Genomic DNA, 22,862 nt, shown 5'->3' with positions numbered 1-22,862 from the left:
AGCAATGTCAGCCCAGAGCAATCTGGAGATTGTCTTCCCCTTGATTTCCCAGGTCAAATCTGGACAAAGTACCTTAGGTACTCTGTATCTACTAGCTGTCACTTCCAGAGAAATGTGGACACGTCACTTAGTAAATCTGAGTTTAAATGGAAAGAAAACATGGCTGAGAGACATCCTTTCATCCCCTTTCTGGATTTGCAAACACAGAGGGATGGCTGGAGGTGGTGTCCTGGGGTAGTGCGAAGGGGATCTGGGACCCCAGCCAGAACTGACACAGGAAGGGCATTTAGAGAGCATCTTACTGTCTTTCCTTCAAATTATGGGTGATAAAACAGGCCAAGAATGGGACAGTGCCTGCTCAAGGTCACACAGCAAATCAATGACAAAATTAAACTTGTATCTGTCTCCCAACTTTCAAGTTACTGTTTTGCCACTTCACCAACCACATCTTCCTTTGATATTTGTTCAGCATCATAGTGTTGCTCCCAGGGAAACCTGATGCTTGGGATTTCTTTGGTTCCCTCAGGCTATGCAAGATGAGAAGCAGAATGTTTCTCAAGTCCTACACCTCGCAGGGATTTGACACAGGAAGCCATCATTTCTTTGTTGTTTCCATGGGAGAAACAAGATATCTGTAAACTATATGAACCCAAAGAATCAAGGTGAAATTGTAAAAACAAAGGCTATGACTTTGAGTTTTCAAAATCTAGAGGAATAATCCAGTTTCATTACAGCCCCCCAATCCAGCAGAGGTCTCCTGGGGATGAGGGCTTTCATCATGGGGGCTGCTAGAAATCATTTGGGCAGGGAGCACCACTGGGATTGGAGGCCGAGAGTGGCTGCCCCGTGCTGTGCAGCTTGGTTTGCCCTCTGAGCCCATTTCCTCGTGTGTACCATAACACAGGTTTTATGTGACCTTCCAGCTCTGACATTCCACCACTTGATAACCATCTTCAAAGAGAGCAAAGGAGATCTATTGCTCCTAGAGTCACCTTGATGCCTTGGTCATTAGCTAACACATACCTGAGTTGAGAAGCATCAGCACTGGTTCTTCAGCCCCTTGCTGGCTGGATCCTGGGATTTTCCTCTGAATGGGGCTTAGAGGGAAGCAGTCTCTATTCAGTCTCAAGGGAAGGGGGCATTTGAGACCACTATCCCAAGTCAAGCTCCAGGACCCTTAGCCTAAGTTCGCAGGTGGCACCCAAGGGTAGCAGTGACAGAGCACATGTCCATGGTGTGTTTACACCAACTCACCCCTCTACACCCTTGGACACCCAGACTCTGCTCTCAGGCTCCTTGATCCTGTTTCCATCTGCTGGGTTATAGGCAGCTTCATCTTCTGGGAGTGGAGTGGGAACAGTGGATGGCTGCAAAAATCTCCTGCCCACCCCCCCTCCCCCCAGAGCTAAGGGGAAGCCTTGCTTCTGGGGAATAATCCTGGCTGTTTCTGGGTCCTGTTGTGTTGATGGGATACTGCATCTCCTGGGGGTTCTCACTAAACCTTCTATCTCTTGGGGAAGGCAGGGTCCTCGCATCCCTCTTTCATTTGCTCAGATCTGTAGGAACCACTTCATTGCTGTCTCAAGGGAGCCCTCAAGCCTAAGCAGCCAGGTCTGGAGATCCCTGTGGCAGCCAGGGCTGCAAGAACTCCTGAACTGTGGGGAGGGAAGACCTGGACAGTAGTACCAAGGGCAATTTGTTTCCAACCTAATTCCCAGGGCAGAAAAAGGGGGTGTGGGTCCTTTACATTTCCCAGGAGTTAGTGTTTCAGTCTAAAAGAACTTGAGAAATATCCAATAGGAAGAGCTAAAGTCCCCACACCATTTAGCTCCATGTTTCCAGTCTAACTAAAGGCTGGGGCATAGCAGTTGTAGCTATTTAAGCCTGGGAATTGACTTAATCTACCTGATTTTTTCTGTCTTCCCATTTGTAAAATGTGGATAGAAAATTTCTCTAACTATGGGGGTTGTGAGAATTAAATTAGAAAAAGTAACCCTATTGCCTAGCACAAGTAGTAAAAAAATCTATTAAAGTTGCAAAGTACTTTCATTTCTATTCTCCAATTGAAGCTTCTTAGGAAAGGTGTACATGGTAAATCTCCTTTTACAGGGGAAGGCAAAACTGCAGCTCAAAGAAGTGTGGTGACATGAAAAATCACAAATCAGATGCATGTAAGACAGCGAGTCTGTCTAATGTCTGAGTCCAAAGCTCTTTCTGTCTCTCCATAACCACAAAATGTATCATTTTCTGAACCCCAAAAAGAAATTATGGGAATGAAAATGAACTCAACACATGTATACTAGTATTTCCTTGTGACATGACACCTGAGGAAAGTGAGAACTGAGAAATTCTAACTTTCAATGTTTTACTTACTTCCTTTTCTTGCTGTTTCCTGGGAGGGACCTGGTTTGGAAACCAATTTTGCATGCATCTCTCCTTCAGATTCTGCCTTGCTATTCCAATTGTGTCATTTGTGAAGAAAATGTCTAATATATTCTCTGGGCAATTAACACCTCAGAAAACAAAACTTTTAGTAGTGAATACTCAGACGGGGTAACTGAGCCTAGAACACAGAACATCTCCCTAAATCAATAATTTGAAATTGAGCCACATAGAAAATCTTGAGACGACCAAGTTTCTTTCTCTCTTTCTACTGTTATAAGCTTATACTAGCGTCCCGGTTGCATAGATTCATGCACATCGAAAGGAAATTAATTAGAAATATTTTAATATCACTATTTGTCCTTTCTCTATAATAGAAGTGTCAACCAAATTCACAATCGACAATGACAGATCGACAGAACACACGCATGCGATTGGTGCCAGCAAGAGCTTTATATGTATCGCACATGCACAAGTCAACTTAGCCTTTTATGTATAGACTAGTGGCCCGGTGCACGAAATTCATGCACATTAAAAGGGGATTAATTAGAGGAAATAATTTAATATTGCTATTTGCCCTTTCTCTATAATAGAAGTGTCAGAGATGAAAGAAAATTAGTGAAATGTATATGAAAACCTTCCTCCTGTCAGAGTCTGGGGCTCACCACGGGACCCAGAGTCAAGTCCCCACCCACTCACATGTGCCTCAAAATCGTGTGAAACCCAGCCGGCTCCCATTGGGCTAGATCCAGACCTGGCCAGTACCACCCTTGTCAAGCCCTGCTGGGCAGGGGATGTAGCCTCAGGTCCCCTGGCCAGGTGCCAGGACAGGGGGCATGGCCTGAGGTTCCCCAGCCCAGACCAGGGCAGGGGGCATGTCTTAAGGTCCCCCATCAAGCCCCGCCAGGTAGGGGACATGGCCTGAGGTCCCCTGTCAAGCCTCGACAGGCGGGGGGGGGGGCAGCCTCAGGTCCCCCAGCCTGGCAATGGGAGGGGGGCACAGCCTCAGGTCCCCCGTCAAGCCCCACTGGCAGGGGGGTGCAGCCTCAGGTCCCCCGTCAAGCCCCGCTGGGTGGGGGGGCACAGCCGGAGTTCCCCCGACCCAGCACTGGGGGTGCACCTTGAGGTCCCCCATCAAGCCCCGTTGGGTGGGGAGCATGGCCTGAGGTCCCCTGTCAAGCCCAGCCAGGCAGGGGGGCACAGCCTCAGATCCCCTGGCCCGGTGCTGGGGTGGGGGGTGTGGCCTGAGGTCCCCTAGCCCAGCACCAGGATGGGAAGCGCACCTTGAGGTCCCCCATCAAGCCCTGCCAGGCGGGGGGCGTGGCCTCAGGTCCCCTGGCCTGGCACCGAGTCAGGGGGCAAGGCCTGAGGTTCCTGGCAAGCCCTGCCAAGTGGGGGGCGTGGCCTGAAGTCCCCCGGTCTGGTGCCAAGGCGGGAGGTGCGGCCTGAGGTCCTGCGTCAAGCCCCACCAGGTAGGAGGTGTGGTCTGAGTTTCCCCCGCCCCAGCACTGGGGGTGCACCTTGAGGTCCCCTGTCAAGCCCTGCTGGGTGGGGGGCATGGCCTGAGGTCCCCTGTCAAGCCCAGCCAGGCAGGGGGGTGCAGCCTAAGGTCCCCTGGCCCGGTGCTGGGGTGGGGGGTGCGGTCTGAGGTCCCCCGGCCTGGTGCCCTGTCAAGCCCCACCTGGTGGGGGGCACAGCCTGAGGTCCCCCAGCCTAGCGCTGGGGCGGGGGGAGCAGCCTGAGGTCCCCTGTCAAGCCCTATGGGGGCAGGGGAGGGCATAGCCTCAGGTACCTGCTGATAGCTCATTAAGGCTCCTTATGGGAACTTGGCTTCAGCTGTGGGTACAGCCATCTTTGTGATGGAGTGATGGTCAATTAGCATATTCCCTCTTTATTAGATAGGATAAACTTGCTTAATTAGACCTGCTTTCTGATTTAGCTAAACTTTTTCCAGCCCAATAAAGCGCCCACCCTGTCTTTCAGGTAATTATCAGCAACACAGCAGTAATATCAACATGAAGCAGATTATTATTGTAAATCACACAGGGAGAACAAAGGGTAAAATATTTAACTGCAGCAGTGTTTGACTATATTCTGCGCAGTGAAAAAACCTGAAGTCATTTTCAAGGTCCACCATTTCTTACTTCCTTTCAGTCGGGTCAAGTTTCTAAACTTTCTAAATCTCTGTTTTCTGGCTAATGAAAAAAAAATAGGAGTATACCGAGTCTCCTATCTACCCACTCCAGGACTTCTGTGAGGATCAAATGAGATAAGGCACATGAAAATGCTTCACAGACATTTGGTTAAACTGTAAAGTGTTTGCACCTGGCTATAAAGCAAGTTCTGTTCCTGAGCTGAAGAAACTCCAAGGAGGCTAGTTTCTAGGGAGAGGAAGCTGGGTGCTGCTATGTGTCATCATTACCTGGCACCAATAGCCACCATTTCTGAGCTGGGCTGGGCTGTGGGCCTCATTTTGCACCATGGGGTCTTGGCAGCATTGGCTGTGATTTGGTGAGGTGTCACTCTGGGGTGGTGGCGGGGCCATTTGGGGGAAGCCGAGTGTTGGTTTGTCGGTGCCAGGTCTGTGGTGCTGTTTATTTTTAAATGGCCAGTGCACATCATGGCAGCTCCTGTGTTGAGCATCTGCCCCTGGTGATCAGTGAGCATCATAGCTACCAGTTGGACAGATGAACACTTAGCCTTTTATATATATAGATATATAAAGATACTTGAAATACAGGAATGACCTGCTCAAGGTCACAGAGCTAGTAAGTGGGGACAGACTTTTTAATTAGATACAAAAAGCACAGAGCCCTAGGCTAATAATACAAATAATAGATCTGTCTACAGGAAAGTTAAAGATTTCTTTTTAAATGAAGGTCACAATGTTAACATATAGGGAGAAAATACTTGCAATATCTAAATCTGACAAGGGATTAATTGCTAGATTATGCAACAAATATTTGCAAATCAAGAAGAGGCAGTTTCAGAAAGGCAGAAACTTGAATGGTTGACAAATATATGAAAAAATGCTCAGCCTCATTAGTAATTGAGAGAAATGCAAATTACAACAGTAAGATTCAATTTTACTCCCATCAATAAAAAAAATTAGCAAGTTGGATAATGCTAAGTGTTGGCAACATGTGGACTCTGTTAAACTGGCACAGCCATCTGGACAACACTCTGTCAGATTTCAGTGATGTTGGGTATGTGCCTGCTGAGGTGCCAGCTACAGGTATGTGTGCTGAGATCCGTTTCTTGGCCCTTTCCTCTTCTGCTCTGTGTCATGGGGATCTGGCACCTGCAGGCTTTTTGTCAGCTGACCTCCACTCAGAGGCACTAACAGGAAGTTGGAGGGTGAGAGGAAGGGGGAAGCCAGGTTATTTCTTTTCCTCCCTCTCAGTCTCAGGTGGCATCTCCAAGCAGCAACTGCACCTCCTCCAGGAGCTCAGCTCTGGCTGAACAGGTCAATTATGATTTCACCTTTACCAGGTAACCCCTCCTCTCTCTGGCCCTCTGGCCCTCTCACTAGGGAAGGTAGCACTTACCTTTGTTGCTAATTCCTGAATGCCTTACTGTCACCAAGTAGCTTCTAAGCCCCTTCATTCCCTGAGTAACAGTTCCCTATATTCAAGTCCCTCTGTTTTATTTATTTATTTTTTCAAATATATTTTTATTGATTTCAGGGAGAGAGAGAGAAACGTCAATGATGTCAGAGGATCATTGATTGGCTGCCTCCTGCCTGCCCCACACTGGGAATTGAGCCCGCAACCCAGGCATGTGCCCTGACCAGGAATTGAACCATGACCTTTTGGTTCACAGGTCAATACTCAACCACTGAGCCACACCAGCTGGACAGTCCCTCTGTTTTAAATACTCAAGCAGTTCCTGTTTTATGGTAAGACTGATTCACAATGCTATGATCCATCAGTCCCAATCCTAGGTATATATCTTAGAGTGACTCTCCTGCAGATGGCTCAAGAGGGCTGTACAAAGACATCTAGGGAGTGTTGTTGGGGGAAATGGAAAAATGGAGGGAGCATGTGCACCCATTGCCAGAGGAATGGATAATTTACAAGAATGGGTAATATATGACATTTCCGGTACATTGGAGTAGTAACCATGCTTGAAGTTGAAGGAGGATTGGGGATTAGGAATGAAGGGAAAAATGTCTAGAGAGGAGCAGGGATTGACCTAAGGCAGTGGTCGGCAAACGGCGTCTCACGAGCCACATGTGGCTCTTTGGCCCCTTGAGTGTGGCTCTTCCACAAAATACCATGGGCGGGCACGCATGTACAGTGCGATTGAAAGAGTACCCTAATCCTATCTAATAAAGAGGGAATATGCTAATTAATCATCACTCTGTCACAAAGATGGCTGCACCCACAGCTGAGGCCAAGTTCCCATAAGGAGCCTTAACGAGCAATCAGCAGGGACCTGAGGCTACACCCTCCCCCACCCCTGTGGGGCTTGACAGGGGATCTCAGGTTGCACCCCACACCAGGCAGGGCTTGACAGGGGATCTCAGGCCGCACCCCACACCAGGCAGGGCTTGACAGGGGACCTCAAGGTGCACTTCCCGTCTTGGTGCTGGGCTAGGGGACCTCAGGCTGCTCCCCCCACCCCAGCGCCAGGCCGGGGGACCTCAGGCCACGCCCCCCACCAGGTTGGGCTTGACAGGGGAGCTAAAGGTGCACCCCCAGTACTGGGTCAGGGGAACTCAGGCCACACCCCCTGCCCAGCAGGGCTTAACAGGGGACCTGAGGCTGTGCCCCCCTCCCGGTGCTGGGCCAGGGGACCTGAGGCTATGGCTCCTGCCCGGTAGGGCTTGACAAGGGTGGGACTGGCCGGGTCTGGATCTAGCTCAATGTGGGGGGGGGGCAGCCGGGTCTGGGTCTCACAATTTTGAGGTGCATGTGGGTGGCCGGGGACTTGACTCTGGGTCCTGTGGTGAGCCCCAGACTCTGACAGGAGGAAGTTTTTTATATACATTTTACTAATTTTCTTTCATCTCTGACACTTCCATTATAGAGAAAGGGCAAATAGCAATATTAAATTATTTCCTCTAATTAATCCCCTTTTAATGTGCACGAATTTCGTGCACTGTGTCACTAGTTAATAACAATGTACCTACCTATATAGTTTAAGTTTAAAAAATTTGGCTCTCAAAAGAAATTTCAATTGTTGCACTGTTGGTATTTAGCTCTGTTGACTAATGAATTTGCCAACCACTGACCTAAGGTAACATCATGGTGAAACTGGGCCAGAGCCATGGTGTTCAGACCCCTATTTGGGCAATTTTCTCCTCCACTAAATCCACTGTTAGGCACTGTGGTGGCACTGGGGACACCAGCCCCTGCCCTCAAGGAGCTCCACTCATAGGAGGGAGAGAGACACAGAGTCAAATAGCCCTGGTGGGGTATGGCGGCTCAATGAACTATATCTCCTGGTATCTGTGATGTTCTGACGCCCTCTCCCCTTGAATTTGGGCTAGGTCTGTGACTTGCTTTCCAAAAAACATGATGGATGTAACACTGTGCCAATTTTGGGCCTAAATCTTAAGGCCTGGGGCTTTTGCTTTTGCTTCTTGGAAACTTAAGCTGCCAGATAAAATCTCTGGCAACCCTGCTGGAGAGAACACATGGAGAGACCATGTTCAGAAGCCACATGGAAATGGAGCAACTCCAAGACTAACTGGAGACCTAGAGAATCAAGTGTCCCAGCCAACTTGCCAACCGAATGTAGCCACATGAGTGATCACCGTCAAATCCAAAACTGCCCAGCTGAGCCCAGCCCAGATGACAGTCATAAGCAAACAAAGCAGCTGCTATTTTGAGCCATAGAATCTTAGAGTGGTTTGTTAAGGTAGCTAAATAGATTACCAAAATATGTGGTATCAAGTGAAGAGTGAAATAAAAGGAGGACAAAGTACATGGAGGCCAGGAGGAGTAGAACAAATTCGGCTTTGAGGACCTGAGAGCTGACCAGGAAATAGGAGGCATGATAGAAGGCGAAGAAGACAAGTGTTGGACAACACCAGTGTGTTTCAACAGACGTCTCTCTGAGGACCTGCTATGTTCCAGGCCCTGGACGGAGGCTGAAGAGGAGACAAAGAGAGATAGGCACGGCCCGGTGGAGAAGCAGCCTTGAGCATCACAGTAATAGTGTGAGGTTGGATGTACTCGGTGAGCAGAGCACTCAGAAGACAGAGGAGTTATCACTTTGCAGGGAGCCTCCATGGAGAGGGTGGATTTTAATTTGGTCCCTGAAAACTGGGTGTAGTTTACAGTTGGAGGGAAAAGCTTTCCAGGTGGAGGGTTTCATGTGTACACAGGCATAAAGTTGGGGTGTTTGGGCTGTTAGGGAGCCTGAAGTGGCCAGTATGAAAGTGGATCAGATCATCACAATGAGAGGTGGTAGTCCTGCTCTGTCTTAATAAATCCCCCCAAACACAGTGTGCAGAGATATTTTAAAATTAAAGCAAGTCCTAGTAACACTCTGGCTATGTGAACTAAGGAGAAAATGAATCCAAAGTGAGTAAGATTTCTCCCAAAGTAATTCACGTTATCATCATGGAGTGGGAGACAAATAAATGCCTAAGAATAGACAGAGACTATTAATTTTTCATTGATCATAATATCATTTTTATTAACATTAAAAATGTAGACTTTTGGCAAGAAATACTTTTAACGAAAAGAAAAGAGATATTTGGAAGGGTGTGGCATCTCTTTTCATGTCACTTTGATCTTCTACCAATCATATAGGGAGGCTGGACTACTTAGGGAACCATAGTAAGGGATAAAGGGTAATAGGGTTAGAAGGCTTTTAGACCCAGGTTAGAATCCCAGCTTTGCCCCTTTCTAGTTATAAAGTGCTAAGCACAGGATCAGGAACATGGTAAATGCTCAATATGTTTTTTTTTCTTTAATTAAAATTGCTCACAATTAACATTCACCCATTTTAAAAAGAGGAAACTGAAGCCAAAGGGCTTCCCAAATGCACCCCATTTCCCTTCCCTGTCCCTAGAGATTATGCTGTCACATGCCTGGGGGCTGAAGAGAGGAAGATTGAATTTCAGGCCCTTTCACTCCTTTCTGGGTTGTCCCTTGAGGACCTTCAAAATGTCAGTAAGTCACATGACTCCTTTAGAGACTCATACCCAGCAAAAGATGATGTCCAGAGAAGAACATGCAAGCCACAGGGACCTTGCAAGAGAAACAACAAAGATACAACATGAGGCACCTGATACCCAGTTTTAACAAAGGGAACAAAACAATACGGGAAGCTAGAAAATCAATAATAAACTTAACCTGGAAGCTGTGCTGTGGTGGAAAAGACAGGCTGGCCCCTTAAGTCCAGAAGTGTAGCCCCAAATTTGTCACTTTCCCTGTGCTGTCTTGTGCACGCCATTCAACCTCTGTAAGACCCCATTTTTCTCATCTGTAAAATAGGCATAAGAACACCTCACAGAATAATTGAGATAATATATGCAAAGGGCATTTACACATTAGGTTATAATGAATAGGTATTCAGTGGTACAACCCCTGAAGCTTTGTCTGTGCCTTTCTCTGCAGAGGGGTCTGTGGCTCCCTCAGATTTTTTTAAGGTCCCTGACTTCCTCCAAATAAGTTTATTTTTTATTCAAACAGTTTTTCTGTATTTTAGTTGTAATTCCAGTTTGGTCTTGGAAGCGTGTCCGTGCAGCATCTACTTACTCTGCTGCCATTTTTAATCAAACCTACTTCCAAATAAGTTTATTTTTTAGATATAAGGGTTTTATTTGGTTTCTATTATAAGATTAAATCTAATATTGAAAAAAAAATCAGAGCATAGATAAAAAGAAAATTGGAAAGAAAAAGCAATAATAAACAATAGATGTAGGTTTTTAAAAAGTGTTTTTGTTATTTGGTTGTTTTTGGACTTTTTTAATGAATTGAGTCATCTTTTGGCCAAACTTCTCAAAATGAAAATATAAGAGGGAGAAAAATAGAACCAAAGGCAATAAGAAAACAAAGTGATAAAAGAAACATTTTTTTTCTTTAATAAAAGGAATACATGTTCATGGGGAAAAAATTCAGACATAACATAAGGATATAAGATAAAAAAATAAATCTGTTTTTACCCCTCTGGTCTATTAGCCAGAGGTCACTGCTCTTGACAGCAAGAAAGTTTTTATTTGTTTTTACGTTATGAGTGATTGCATCCACCATCTTTTAAAGGAGATCATGGAATTTAGAAAATTCCCAGAGGCATCTAATTTGCTAAAAGATAATGAACATTGTATAAATGAATTAAGTGCTTTCCTAGATACTGACAAAATAAAGATATCAATTAAAGAAACTCCCCAAAGCAAGTCCAGATGGCCGTGCAATTGAACTTTATCATGCTGGCAGCCTCCATGCCCTTGAAGTATATAGGAAAACTGTCCAATGGAAAGCAACACCTGATATCTATAGTGAATTCTTCATCAAACTGACCTAAAACTGGAGAAAATCCTGGAAAATTGTTACCTTGTTCAGGATCCCTGTTGAACGTGGGAACAAACTTCCGTCCAAAATCCTTTAAACATAAACACATCCGTCCAAAGTCAGGGGATTCTGTGCCCACTTGTGTGGGGTGGTGCAATATCAGGAAAAGACAGCATCACCAGTCACATAAAGTGGATAATTCCAAAGCATTTGATAATATATGTTGTATTTCCCAATTTTAGAAGCACATGAAAAACAGTAGAACATGCTGGATTTTACTAAAATCACCTATGAAATTTGAATGACTGGAATATTAAGAAATTGACAAAGAGTAAAATATCACTAAAGTAAGCTGCTAACCTCTCTGAGTCTTTTGTTATATAATATAGAGCTAGGTTGAGGGGCAGAGGGAATAATTGATTTCATTATACAAAAGCAAATGAAAAGACACTGTTGTTATTCAAAGAGTGAGGCTTGGAACAAGATTGACTGGTTAGGATGTACTTTTCCCTGTCACACCGTGCTCCTGAAAATCAAGCCATAAATCAGATCCTTGAAAAGCAAATTATATTTACCTGATAGGAAGGATGTTACAATTGAAGCTTGCTGTGTTGATCATGGATTCAGCATTAAATTATTCCTGTATAACATTTCCCCTGTAAGCTATGCCAACCACAGGCAAAGGAGACCTCTGTGGCTGACTCCACACCTCCCCCACCAACCCCCTACTGTCACCTGGCCCTCAGTACACCTTGAGGAAAGAGTAATCATCTACCCCTTGTGAGGAACCTCATGAAGAGCCATACTGAGAAGTCTTCCCAGTGCCACCTGCTCTCCGCACAGTAGAAACATGTGCAGAAGGTGTCCAGGTAATAAAGAATAATGCATACCTATTTATTCAACAAACACATATTGCGTGCTTTATGTGTATGTATGGTCTCACACATGGAAAGGGAGCCAGAGATGCAAACTCTGTAATCCAGAGAGTTGTTCTAGAATGTGCTGAGATAAAAAAAAATAAAATACTGTCTTTCATCAAATCTAAGATATCCATTATTTTGTGTATTATCAAGAAAGAAAAAATACTGCTAATTATAAGATGTCATCCATGGTAAAGTGCATCCCGATTTCAGAGAGGAGTAAAATGTGTCTTAGAATGGGTGAAATGTGGTAATTAACTTTTAAAGAAGTGATAAGTGATATCTCTCAGCATGAGCCAAGCCTTACTATAGGAGCTGAGAGAAGGGAGCAGTTATTTCTTCTGGAGTGACTAGAGGAAGTATCACATGGGGAAGAGACATTTGATCTGCATATTGAAGAATTTTGCCTGTGGGAGAAAGAGTGGGAATAACACATTCTACATTGAAGGAACAGCCTGAGCAAAGGTATAGAGGCAGAAAAGGGTAGACATATTTATGGACCCAGCTAATATATTCTAAGTAGTTAGAACACAGAAGACATGGGGAAGGAGAAGGACTGGTTGCTGAATCTGGAAACATTGAAGCCACATTGTAAATAGCCTATAATCCCAGTTTTGGGAGTTTGCCATGGATAGCAGGGAGCCATCGAATGTTTTAAGCAGGTAAAGACTTGATTAGAGCTGAGTTCTGAAAAGGTTAGTTTGGCAGATTAGATGAAGCATAGGCTGGAGAAGAGAAGAATAGAAGCAGGCATAGAAGTTAGACTCTTGCAACCAGCCAGGTTGGGTGTGGGTGGAGAGAAAACTGAGGGCCTGAACACAGATCCATGAGATGAAGTCAGATTGTAAAAGGCTAAGGCAATCATATGGCTCTGAGAATAAAAGATCTACAGTCACACACAACAATCTGAATGAATGTCACAAACATAATGAGTGAAAGAAGCCAAACACAAAGAAGCTGTGATGCTGTTTATATTAAGACCAAATAAGGGCAAAAGCCAATCTAGAATGTTAGCAGTCAGGATGGTGGTTGCCCTCAGAGATGATAATGACTGGATCTGACAGGGGCTTCTGGGTGCTGGTAATGTTCTTAATCTTGGTGCTGTTTAGTTTACATGGGTGTCTTCACTCTATGAAAAGTTATTGAGCTGTGCATTTAAGATTTGTACAGTTTTCTGTGTGTATATTATAGTTCAATACAATTAACCCCCTCTCCCAAAACAATTAGTGCCATGGAGAGAAACTGAAATTAGCGGTCCAGCAGGGAGGGAATCTGCTGGAACATAAATGCACTCAATCCCAGAATGAGCTGTGACTTTGGAAGAATGTCATGGACCAACCAAGGGGCTTTCATAGAGTGCATTTGGAGCAAACATGGGTGGATGATGAAGAGAATGCATAACTTTCTCACCTCCAGACCTGTGACAGAGGCACTAGAGATTTTGGTGGAGAATCACTAGCAAACAGAAATAGTGGAGTGAGCATAATTAAGGGGAAAAGAAGAGATGAGAAGAGTGTGATAATTAGATTAGACCCAGCCCAGGTTTAAACTGCCAGCAAGAACTAACTCTCCTTCTCCTGACCTCCAGGGGGTGCCATTCCTTCTTGGTCTTTCCCCAGCAACAAATCAAACTGCATTTCTACACTCATTGGTACTTTGTCTCTCCGTTTCCACACCCATCATGAGTTATTTATTGGCAACAGAAGGACATGCCTGCATACTCTCTCCCCATCCCCTGGAGTGGGGGAGTGGAATGTGCTTTATGTGGGGGATGGGGGCTGATTTGGGTGGGTCTTGATCCCATTGTGGACTTCATGATGAAAAGCCTCCTAGAGTAGTTTCAAGTCCAGCCCTGATTGCTCTAAAAATAAATAAATAGAGAGACGAGGAGAATCTCAGAGGGCACTTTGATTCTTTCAGAGAGAGAGCATCCAAGGATCTCTGGGAAATGAGTATAAGGTAGTGGTGGACACAGCAAAGTTTTGCTCTTTTGGGAGGCTAAAAGGGTGACTTCAGCAATAAGGAATTTGGGTATTGATCCTTAATGATGTTTGGGAAAAACCTAATATAAATGATGTGTGATCACACAGAGAAGAGAGGGATGGTCCCTAGGAGTGGATGTGGGTTCACCAAGAACCCACCAAACCACAGTTACCTTTACCTTTGGAGTTACTGGTCTGCATGTCAGAGAAATTAAGGAGACAGGTGTGTCAGGGTTTCAGTGCGGGCTCTCATGATATTGGAGTTCATGAAGGAGAAACATGCTTGCAGAATGCAGAAGTTGTGGGAATTTCAGTGGATTTATTCAAAGGGCCAGGAAGGGCAGATGACCTCCAGTGTGGGCAGTCACAGAGCTCTGTCTTTGGCAATCTCCCACTTGGCATTTTGGTCAGTGCTTCCAGTACAAATGGCCCTGATAAATGCTGAATATGAGGCAAAGCAGATCCAAGATGTAGGATGCCATCAATAAGCTAGAACACTGGGTCATAATCACGGATGAATTGTTTCAATCCTGTCCATAGGCCTTCAAATTAAACTGCTGATAAATAGGACCAGAGACATCTGGCTTGCTGTTCATTTGAAAAAGCAAACAACAACCCCACCTGGGACTCTTGGAGAACCATAAGTTTTCAATGGCCCAAAGAGGGTGATGTGACTGTTAGCAAAATGCAAGTGACTCTAGACTGCAAGGTCAGCAGGGACAGCAGTCTAGAGCTTGAGCACAGAGGGATGGCCCTGCTATTCTACATGCTTCTTGGCCCATGTGGAAGGTTTGTGATCAGTTCTGGATATTATCTTTGAAGAGAGCCGTGGACAGATTCTAAACTGGTGGCTAGAGAAGATGAGGAATTTAGATAACACTCCTGAGGAAGAGAAGACTTGGTTGGGAATGGGAGTGAGGAGGTGCCTGTGACTGTCTTTGCTGAGGAGCTGCCATGGGTGAGGGGGCGCACCATGGCCTTCAGCAGCAGATTGGGATCCAAAGCAGATGCAATAGGAAGGCTGACTTTGGTAGAGCCTAAGAAATAATGTACAAAAATTCCATTAATCAAATAATGGAGTGGGAGCCTCAGGAGGCACTGATCTGGCCATTTCTGGTGGTATTTTTATCATCATCATCATCATCATCTGCATGCCCAATAAGTACTGTATGAAATACTTTATATGCATAATCTTGTTTAATAAGGGATTTAATTATATACACTTGGAATAGTGCCTAGCACATTTGAGTGCTCAATACATATTAGTTGCTGTTTTATTAATTAAGCCACACTATAACCTTGTTATTGTGAAAGAGGAATCATTTATTTTCACTTTACAGATAAGGAAACTAAAAGTGACTTACCCAAAGTTGCAACACTAATAATTGGTAAGCTAGAACTTGAACCCAGGACTATTGACTCCAAAACTCATCATTGCCCCTTAGGCTTGGTGCATTTGTGGACCAGAGACTTGACAAGACTCTTCCCAAATAGGGCTCTGTTCCTAAACTGTGCCTTTTATCCATCCATGATCTCCTTTGTAAAGGATCTGTTTTTGAAACCTCTAAATGAGAGGGGCTTTGTGTCCCTTTGCCAGTCTGTTATGAGCTAAATTTCCTGCCTATGTACACTTAGGACCTGTCCAGATGACATGGAACCATCTTTCCACTGTTCTCAAACCACACGAGGAATAGGGGTAGAAGAGAAGGCTCCAGGCTCTGCTGGTCCACCCCAGGCTTAGCACTGACTCCTGAAGGATTTAGTCACAGACTGTCTCTAAGCCAGACACTTTCCCCTGATAAGCACAAGGAGAATTAGTTTTATGTCTAATTCAGTGCAGGACTCTGGCCAAGTCATTTTACCTCTCTCTGGTGTTGATCCTCAGAAGCATTCTTTGCTTCTTTAAGACTATTTTCTCTCCAGTCACATAAGGGCATCTTCAAGGAGAGGCATGTGGAGTAGAGGCACATGCAGGAGTTTGGGGTTAGACAGACTGGTTTTGGGCTCTGTCATTGTCTCTGCTGAGTGTCATTAGGCATATCATTTCATCCATCTGGACCTCAGTCTCATAAGCCGGGTATCATTAGGCACATCATTTAATCCATCTGGACCTCAGTCTCATAATTTGCAAAACTGGGATTCTAACACCTATTTTTCAGGTAGTCATGAAGATTAAGATGATGCATACCAAAGTGTCTGGCACAGAGGAGGTAGGTGTTTAATAAATGGTAGCTATTATTATTACTCAAACTGTGTCACCAGACCACATTTGATGCCTGAAACTCAATTTTACGGTTTAAAAAACATGCCTTGTGAAAAGAGAAAAGCAACTTTGATTCATTCAACTAATCTTGTTTGGAACCATCATTCATAACTTATCCATTTAAAAAATGAAAACAAATAATGAACTTTTAAAAATCCAGCTGAGCTACTTTGTTGAAAGAAACATTTCAATATAAACATGAATAAGAAATACATGGGAAATGTTTGTAAACATAGCTTGTGATTTTTTATAAATGGGAGTTAGAGGAGAGGCAGCATGGGTGACAGGTCAGACTGGAAACAAGGTATTGCAAACTGAACCCAGTCCTGAGAGGAGGCAGCTTTGGGAAGGCAGATCTGGGTAGCTGGCACTGGGGTGGCAAGGGGTGTCCAGCCCAATATGGAAGGAGGACAGACAGCATGGGGAGGCCTGTTTAGCCTCCTGCTGTTGTCCTGCTCAAAGGGATGGGGTTCCTTCTGATAGGCAGTCAGTGGACCATGGTGCCCCGAAATCCCAGAAAGGGAAAAGGCACCATGTCTCAGGACCAACTCTGAACTGTGGTTTGGAGACCAGCTTCTGGTTCTTGTGTGTAGGTAGAGGACATAGGAGAAAGGATTGCTAAGGAGGTAGGGTTTCGGAAGATGAGAATTGAAGCCATACATATCTGAGGTGATATTCATCACTTCCTAGGGGTGTACCCCTGACCATGTTGCTTTCTAAAGCCCCTACATCTCTTGCAAGGTAGAGGAGCTCGTAAGGATCAGTGTTTCCTACAGCCCTAGGATTTGGCATCTGCCAATGCATTTTATTCCCACTACTATGAAGAAGAAAAATCCTTAACCTAGCCACGTCTCACCACCTCCTGCCTGCACCTGGTTCTTGCCACCATACCTGGCTTATTGTAATAATCTTCTAATCGTTTTCCATGCTTCTATACCAATGGTTCTTCATTTGACAGCTAGAGAGTTCATGTTAAAATATATCAGCTCATGTCACTGCTCCACTTAGTATCCTCCAGTAGTTCCTACTTCATCATGTACAAGCCAAAGTCCTGACAATGCCTAGGTCCTACCTGATTCCCTCTGCCTTTGACCTTGGGTGCTGTGGTTTTTCCCCTTGCTCACCCCAGCCAATTGGCCTCCTGACTGTTCCTTGAACATGCCAGGCATACTACTGTCTTGGAGCCCCTACCATGCTGTTCCTTTATCGGGAACCTCATTTGCAGGTTTTTCTTACTTACATCCTTTTGGCCTTTGCTGAAAAGTCACCTCAGTGTGACCTCCCTATTTCAAATTGCAGTCCCACCCTGTCAATCTCAATCCTCTTTCCTGCTTTATTATTGTTCATAAACTGACATAAAATATCTTATGCTTATTTCTGTTTATTGTCTCCCACTAGATTTTAAATTTTATGAGAACAGGATTTTAGTTTGGCTTATTTATTCCTGTGTCCTCAGCTCCTAGGATACTGCCCAGCACATAGTAGACATTGTAAAACATTTGTTGCAGGAACAAATGATTATCATAAAGCAAAAGGCTGGCGACCCACAGGTTGGGAACCGCTGCTGTAGAACCTAAGACCATCGGAAAACACAGATATTTACATTACAGTTCATAACAGTAGCAAAATTACAGTTATGAAGTAGCAATGAAAATTATTTTATGGTTGGGGGTCACCACAACAGGAGGAACTGTATTAAAGGGTCGTGGCATTAGAAAGGTTGAGAACCACTGCTCTAGAGGAATATGGACTTGAGGCTGGTGGCTGAGGCAGGAACTCATCACCAGGAAGCACACCAAGGATCCAGTTACTCAAACTGGAACACAGGCCAGGGTGGGATCTGTGAGCCAGAGGGATGCCCAGACATCAGAAGTGGGGCATGAGATCAGAGCTTGGCCTGAAACCAGGCTGATGGAGAGTCTGGTGCTCCTAGGGTCTGTGCTGGTCCCAGGCCATGTGTATTGGGGCCTGGACACCTCATAAGTGGAGACAGAGGACAGGAAAGGCAGGTTGCCCATCAGGGCCTTCAACCACTTAGTAAATGTCAAGCAAAGTTCTAGCTTTCAACTTATTCCCAGATGGAGGTGTCAGCAGATTCTCTATATTGGTACAAATTACAAGGAAAACATAAATAACTAAGGAAATAAAAGAAAAAAAGTAAAAATGCTCATTCAGAAACCTGAGCTGAAAGGTTGAGGAATGGCAGATGCCAGAAGCTTATGCCCAGAGGATATCTGTGACGTCAAATGAGACACCAGCTGAGTAAGCATCTGGAGATTACATTGTCCTATGGATTTTTGTTTGTTTGTTTGTTTTTGGTGGAGATGCTCAGGTGAGCTCTGCCCAGGCAAACCTTCCAGCTTGGAGAGAAGAAAACGCTCCACTTAGCCAGTGAGGTGGTGTCTGCAGAAGCCTAGAAAGAGGAATTAGGGCAGGAAGAATTTGGCCAGTTTCCCCCGGAGCTGTCCAAGGTATTCTCCAGGAGTTAAGCTCAGCCTCCCTTCTCCTTCATGTTTCCTGAGAACCTATCTTGTAATTCAGGGTTGCCCCGTCCTGCCTCATTGCAGAAGAGCAAGTTTGTAGACATAGTCTGGTCCAATTCCTTCAGCACATGCCTGAGGGAAATGAGGTCCAGAACAATCCAAAGTCAGGGCATTGTCCCTCCTGCCTGCTGGGGAAGCTGTTTCCCAACCTCTTTCCCACTGCACTATGTAGAGAGCTTCTGTTGGCTCTGGGTTCCAGTCCTCCCTAGGTAGCTCTGTGTACTTTGACAAACTGTGAAACCTCAGGGCATTCACCTGTAAAGTGAGGATGATAAGCAATACTCACTAGTAATGCAGAGGGCTGTTGTGAGGATTAGATTGTAAGGCATGTATTAAGTGTTTGGGAAGGTTAAACACCCAACCTTGTTGCAAGGTCATCAGTTTCACCCACAATGTTTGGTTCAGGATCAAGGGTGTGTTTTTTTATTTGATGACCTACTGTGTCTCCCTGATTAATAACCTCTTGGGATTTTATATTTTCATGATCACGATTTATATTCTTCAAGTATGGAGAGACACATGGGGAGCACGGCCCTAGATCAGATCACAGGACTGCTTTGCTTAAGGTTAGCCAGTGCAGCCAGTGCAGACCGGGTAGAGAGAGGGCTAAGGCTTGCGGAGCGTGGACCCCGGACCTGCTGTGGCCTGAGAACGGTGCTCCCACCCTGGGAGAATTTTAGGGCGGAGCCCTTTCAGAGTGGGGACGCGGGGAGGTCAAATGCCTGGAGGGGGCGGTAGCACAGGCAAGGTGAGGACTCCAGTCTTGCCTGGGTTTGGCAAAGGGCGGCTTCTCCGTCTGGTGGGGAAGAGGGGCGCTCTCATCCAAGACCCCAAGGGCCAGCGGGACACAGAGTACCAGGAGGTGTTCCAGCGCCGGCAGTGGCAGCGTCTTCGGCTGCCCCTCGGGGCCGGGTCAGCCCTCCCCTCTCATTCCTCCACCCCAGGGAACCCGCGCAGAGGCGGAGAGCACTGGCTGCAGGTGCCTAAGACGTCTCCTTGGCGCACTCGCCGCCCTTCCCAGCCAGACCTCAGAGAAGCAGTCCCAAACCACCGTGCAGGTGCTGCAGGAAGCGCTCGGGAAAGCGGTGGTGGCCAGTTCTCGTTCCCAGATTTCTGTCCTCGCATGTTCAGGTCCCTGGCGGCCAGCGGCAACCCGCGCAGCGGAGGGTCGGGGGCGCGAGTGTGCGTGTGCTGGGAAGGTAGCCCTCCCCGCCGCAGCCGCAGCGCCAGCGCCTCCCCCTTCCCAAGCGCGCACGGCTTGTCCTCGTCCCCGGAGGCGGCCCGAGCCTCGCTGAGCAGCCTCGCTGAGCAGCCTCGCCTTCGCCTCCCGCGTTTCCTGCCGCTCGCCCTCCCCCGGCCCCGCTCCAGGAGCTGCTGTCGAGAGGCTCCCGGCGGGAGAGCGGCTCAGAACGCGCACGGGGGCGGGCGGAGGCGGCCCGGTTCGGGGCGGCCGTGCGGTAGGGAGGCGCGCGCAGAGACGCTGACCCCCCTCTCCGCGTTTGCTCGCTTACTCCCCGCCTCCCGCACTCCTCTCGCTCCCACCCCTTCCCAGCGTGATTGATCCGTCACGGGCGCCGCTGCTGCCGCCGCCGGGGCCGTTCTGAGCCGAGCCGGAGCCTGAGCTGGAGCGGGGGCCGGCGCCATTGCGCGGGCGCCGCGGGGAGAGCTTGGCGCGGGGCGGCGGGCCGGGCCAGGCCATGCGGGCCGAGTGAGCCAGCGCCCGCAGCCCGCGGCGCGGCATGGCTTCCCCGCGGAGCTTCGGACAGCTCGGGCCGCCGCCACCGCCGCCACCGCCGCCGCCCGCGCGCCTGCTGCTGCTCCTGCTGCTGCCGCTGCTGCTACCACTGGCGCCAGGGGCCTGGGGCTGGGCGCGGGGCGCCCCCCGGCCGCCGCCCAGCAGCCCACCGCTCTCCATCATGGGCCTCATGCCGCTCACCAAGGAGGTGGCCAAGGGCAGCATCGGGCGCGGCGTACTTCCCGCGGTGGAATTGGCCATAGAGCAGATCCGAAACGAGTCGCTTCTGCGCCCCTACTTCCTCGACCTGCGGCTCTATGACACGGAGGTGAGTGTCCGGCTGCCCGCGCCGTCGGGGCTGTAGTGGGCAATGGTGTGTGTGTGTGTGTGTGTGTGTGTGTGTGTGTGTGTGTGGTGGGGGGGGGGGAGTGTTGGACAGAGGCAAGCTTTGGTCCTTGGGCAAAGCCCTGATTGACCCGTCAGTGCCTGCCAAGAACATTGCCAACTGGTGCTCAGTGCTCACCCTCCGGTGTCCCACCGGGCTTGGCTGGCACAGCTGCGACCAAGATTTGCTAAGCATCTCACTCCTTCGGGATTGCATGTGTGTGTGGTGTAGGATAGAAGATTAGGATCTCCTTTAACCAGAGAAGGAGTGGGAAAGGTGGGAAATGGATCCCCCAAAAGGCCTGCATTGGTTTTCCCTGTCCAGGTCCCGCTGGTGGGGCTGTGGAGTACCAGGTGGGAGGAACTGGCGCATTGATTGCAAACTGGGCCACCTGGGGCTGGGGAGGCCATTGTCCTGCTCGCGGGCCCCCAGGAGAGCCTAGCCATGCTCTGAGGTCTGGAGGGCTCCGGGACCCGAGGGGCCAGCGCGCGCAGCAGGGCTGGGCGCTTGGTCCTCACGGTGCGGATAGGTGTGGGGCCTCCGGTTCTGCAGCGCTGCCGCCCGGATGTGGCCGGTGCTGCCTGTGGCCGGAGCAGTTTTATAAGGAGAACCCCCGCCCCCCTTGGGTTAGTTGCTCAGAGTGCCCTGAGCAGGTCTTGCCCCGGATGCGCGGGGTGTTCAGCTGCGCTGCTGCTGTTGGCCCAGCGGCTGCAGGCACAGTTTCTCCGGGCACAGACTTGAAGCAGGGACTTGACGTGCAGCAGCGGTCTTGGTCTCCCGGCCTCCTTCTCCCAGGGGAGCCGAATAGCCTAGAGCTTCCCCTCTCAAGCCCCCTTCTCACCCCCTTGGCTTGGGTTTCGGCTGAAGCCCCAGCACGGACCTTCACTGCAGCTCGGGGTCTGAGTGAGGTGCGCAGAAGGTGTTTGGAGGAGAGATCGTCGCTCTCGAGGTCGGGTTTACGAGTTTTTCCCGACTAAGGAAGCCCCCAACGCTCCGACCGCAGAGTCTGAGACGCGGCCTGAAGGGGGCAGTGATTTCCTGTGCAGTAAGCTCGGTTGGCGCCTCTTCCACCGCGCCAAGCCTGGCCGGGGCGCTGGGCTTGACCCCGGCTTCCTGGTGCTCTCAGGGCGCTTCTGCTAGAGCCCAGGTGCATACCCCATCCAAGAGGAGAGTCGCGCTGCCGCGCTGATCGTGCAGCCCAGGCTCTGCTTTCTTCTCTGTCTGGCTCCTTTTTGGTCCCTGGAGTAAGAGCAGAAACCTGGATTGCATATTACTCCCTGCCATCCTCCCTTCACGGACCAACCAGCCTGCTCTGAGCTGTAAATAAAAGGTGAAGGAACGGGTGACAGTTGGTGAGGAAAGGCTGCTGCAAGCCTAGAGGCTTCCTCTTTCCCAGGAGGATGCAAACTGGGGTAGGGGTGGGGTGGGGGGATCGGACTGTGCAGAGCTAACCCCGTGTGAAATCATTTTTGAATGACATTCCCATCGCCCTCATCTTTGTCCGAACACTTAAAGTTCTCTGGGGCACTTGCCCTGCACACTTAAATGGAGAAGACGACGCAATTCCACGGAGGCATGCACTGTTTCTCTGTTGCTTCTGTATATGTGTGTGTGTGTGTGTGTGTGTGTGTGTGTGTGTGTGTGTGTGTGTATATATATATATATATATATATATATATATATATATATATATATATATATGAAGGGACACATGAGAACTGGTTCTTTGGAGACAAAAACGTTTGTAGACAGGCAGCCCTGCTTGCATCATCACCAAATATTGTCAGCTGCATAATGTTTTCATCACCAGTTTATCCCTTCAGAAAGCTTCCCTGAACGAGATTTCATATTAGCCTGTTTGTGCCAGTAAAGGGATGGGTGTTTGGTTTCAGGGTGTGGGTTGAAGCTTTGAATTTTATTTTTCAAGTGTGTCTTGATGACTTTCTGAGTGAGAGGGCCCAGAGTCAAGAGGATGAGACAGTTAGGAGGCTCTTCAGTTCGTGGGAATATGTAGAAAGCATTGGGAAGGAGGACAATGGGTAGTATCAGTCTAGTGCAAATAGGATGCATCTCTTTCTCTGTGAAGGGGCACAGAACATAGGCTTTGGGGTAGATTGGACCTAGTCAGAAACAGGTTATCTTACCCCTGGGTGACTTTGAGTAAAGCATTTACTCTCTCTAAGC

General features: G+C 47.7%; 1 protein-coding gene across 1 annotated transcript in view; it reads left to right on the top strand.

The window, feature by feature from the left end:
- The first annotated feature begins 20,149 nt into the window (after window positions 1-20,149).
- Window positions 20,150-22,862, top strand: part of GABBR2 (gamma-aminobutyric acid type B receptor subunit 2) — a 339,710-nt gene continuing 336,997 nt past the window's right edge. The window contains exon 1 of the mRNA XM_080668601.1: window positions 20,150-20,621. Coding sequence (XP_080524727.1) covers window positions 20,298-20,621 — 324 coding nt within the window. The 5' untranslated portion in view covers window positions 20,150-20,297. The remainder of the gene's footprint in view (window positions 20,622-22,862) is intronic.

Source organism: Plecotus auritus, assembly GCF_963455305.1.
Source record: "Plecotus auritus genome assembly, chromosome: 5".
In the NCBI taxonomy this organism is placed as follows: domain Eukaryota; kingdom Metazoa; phylum Chordata; class Mammalia; order Chiroptera; family Vespertilionidae; genus Plecotus; species Plecotus auritus.
Note: the sequence above shows the minus strand (reverse complement) of the source record. Positions and strands in the feature narration are given on the sequence as shown.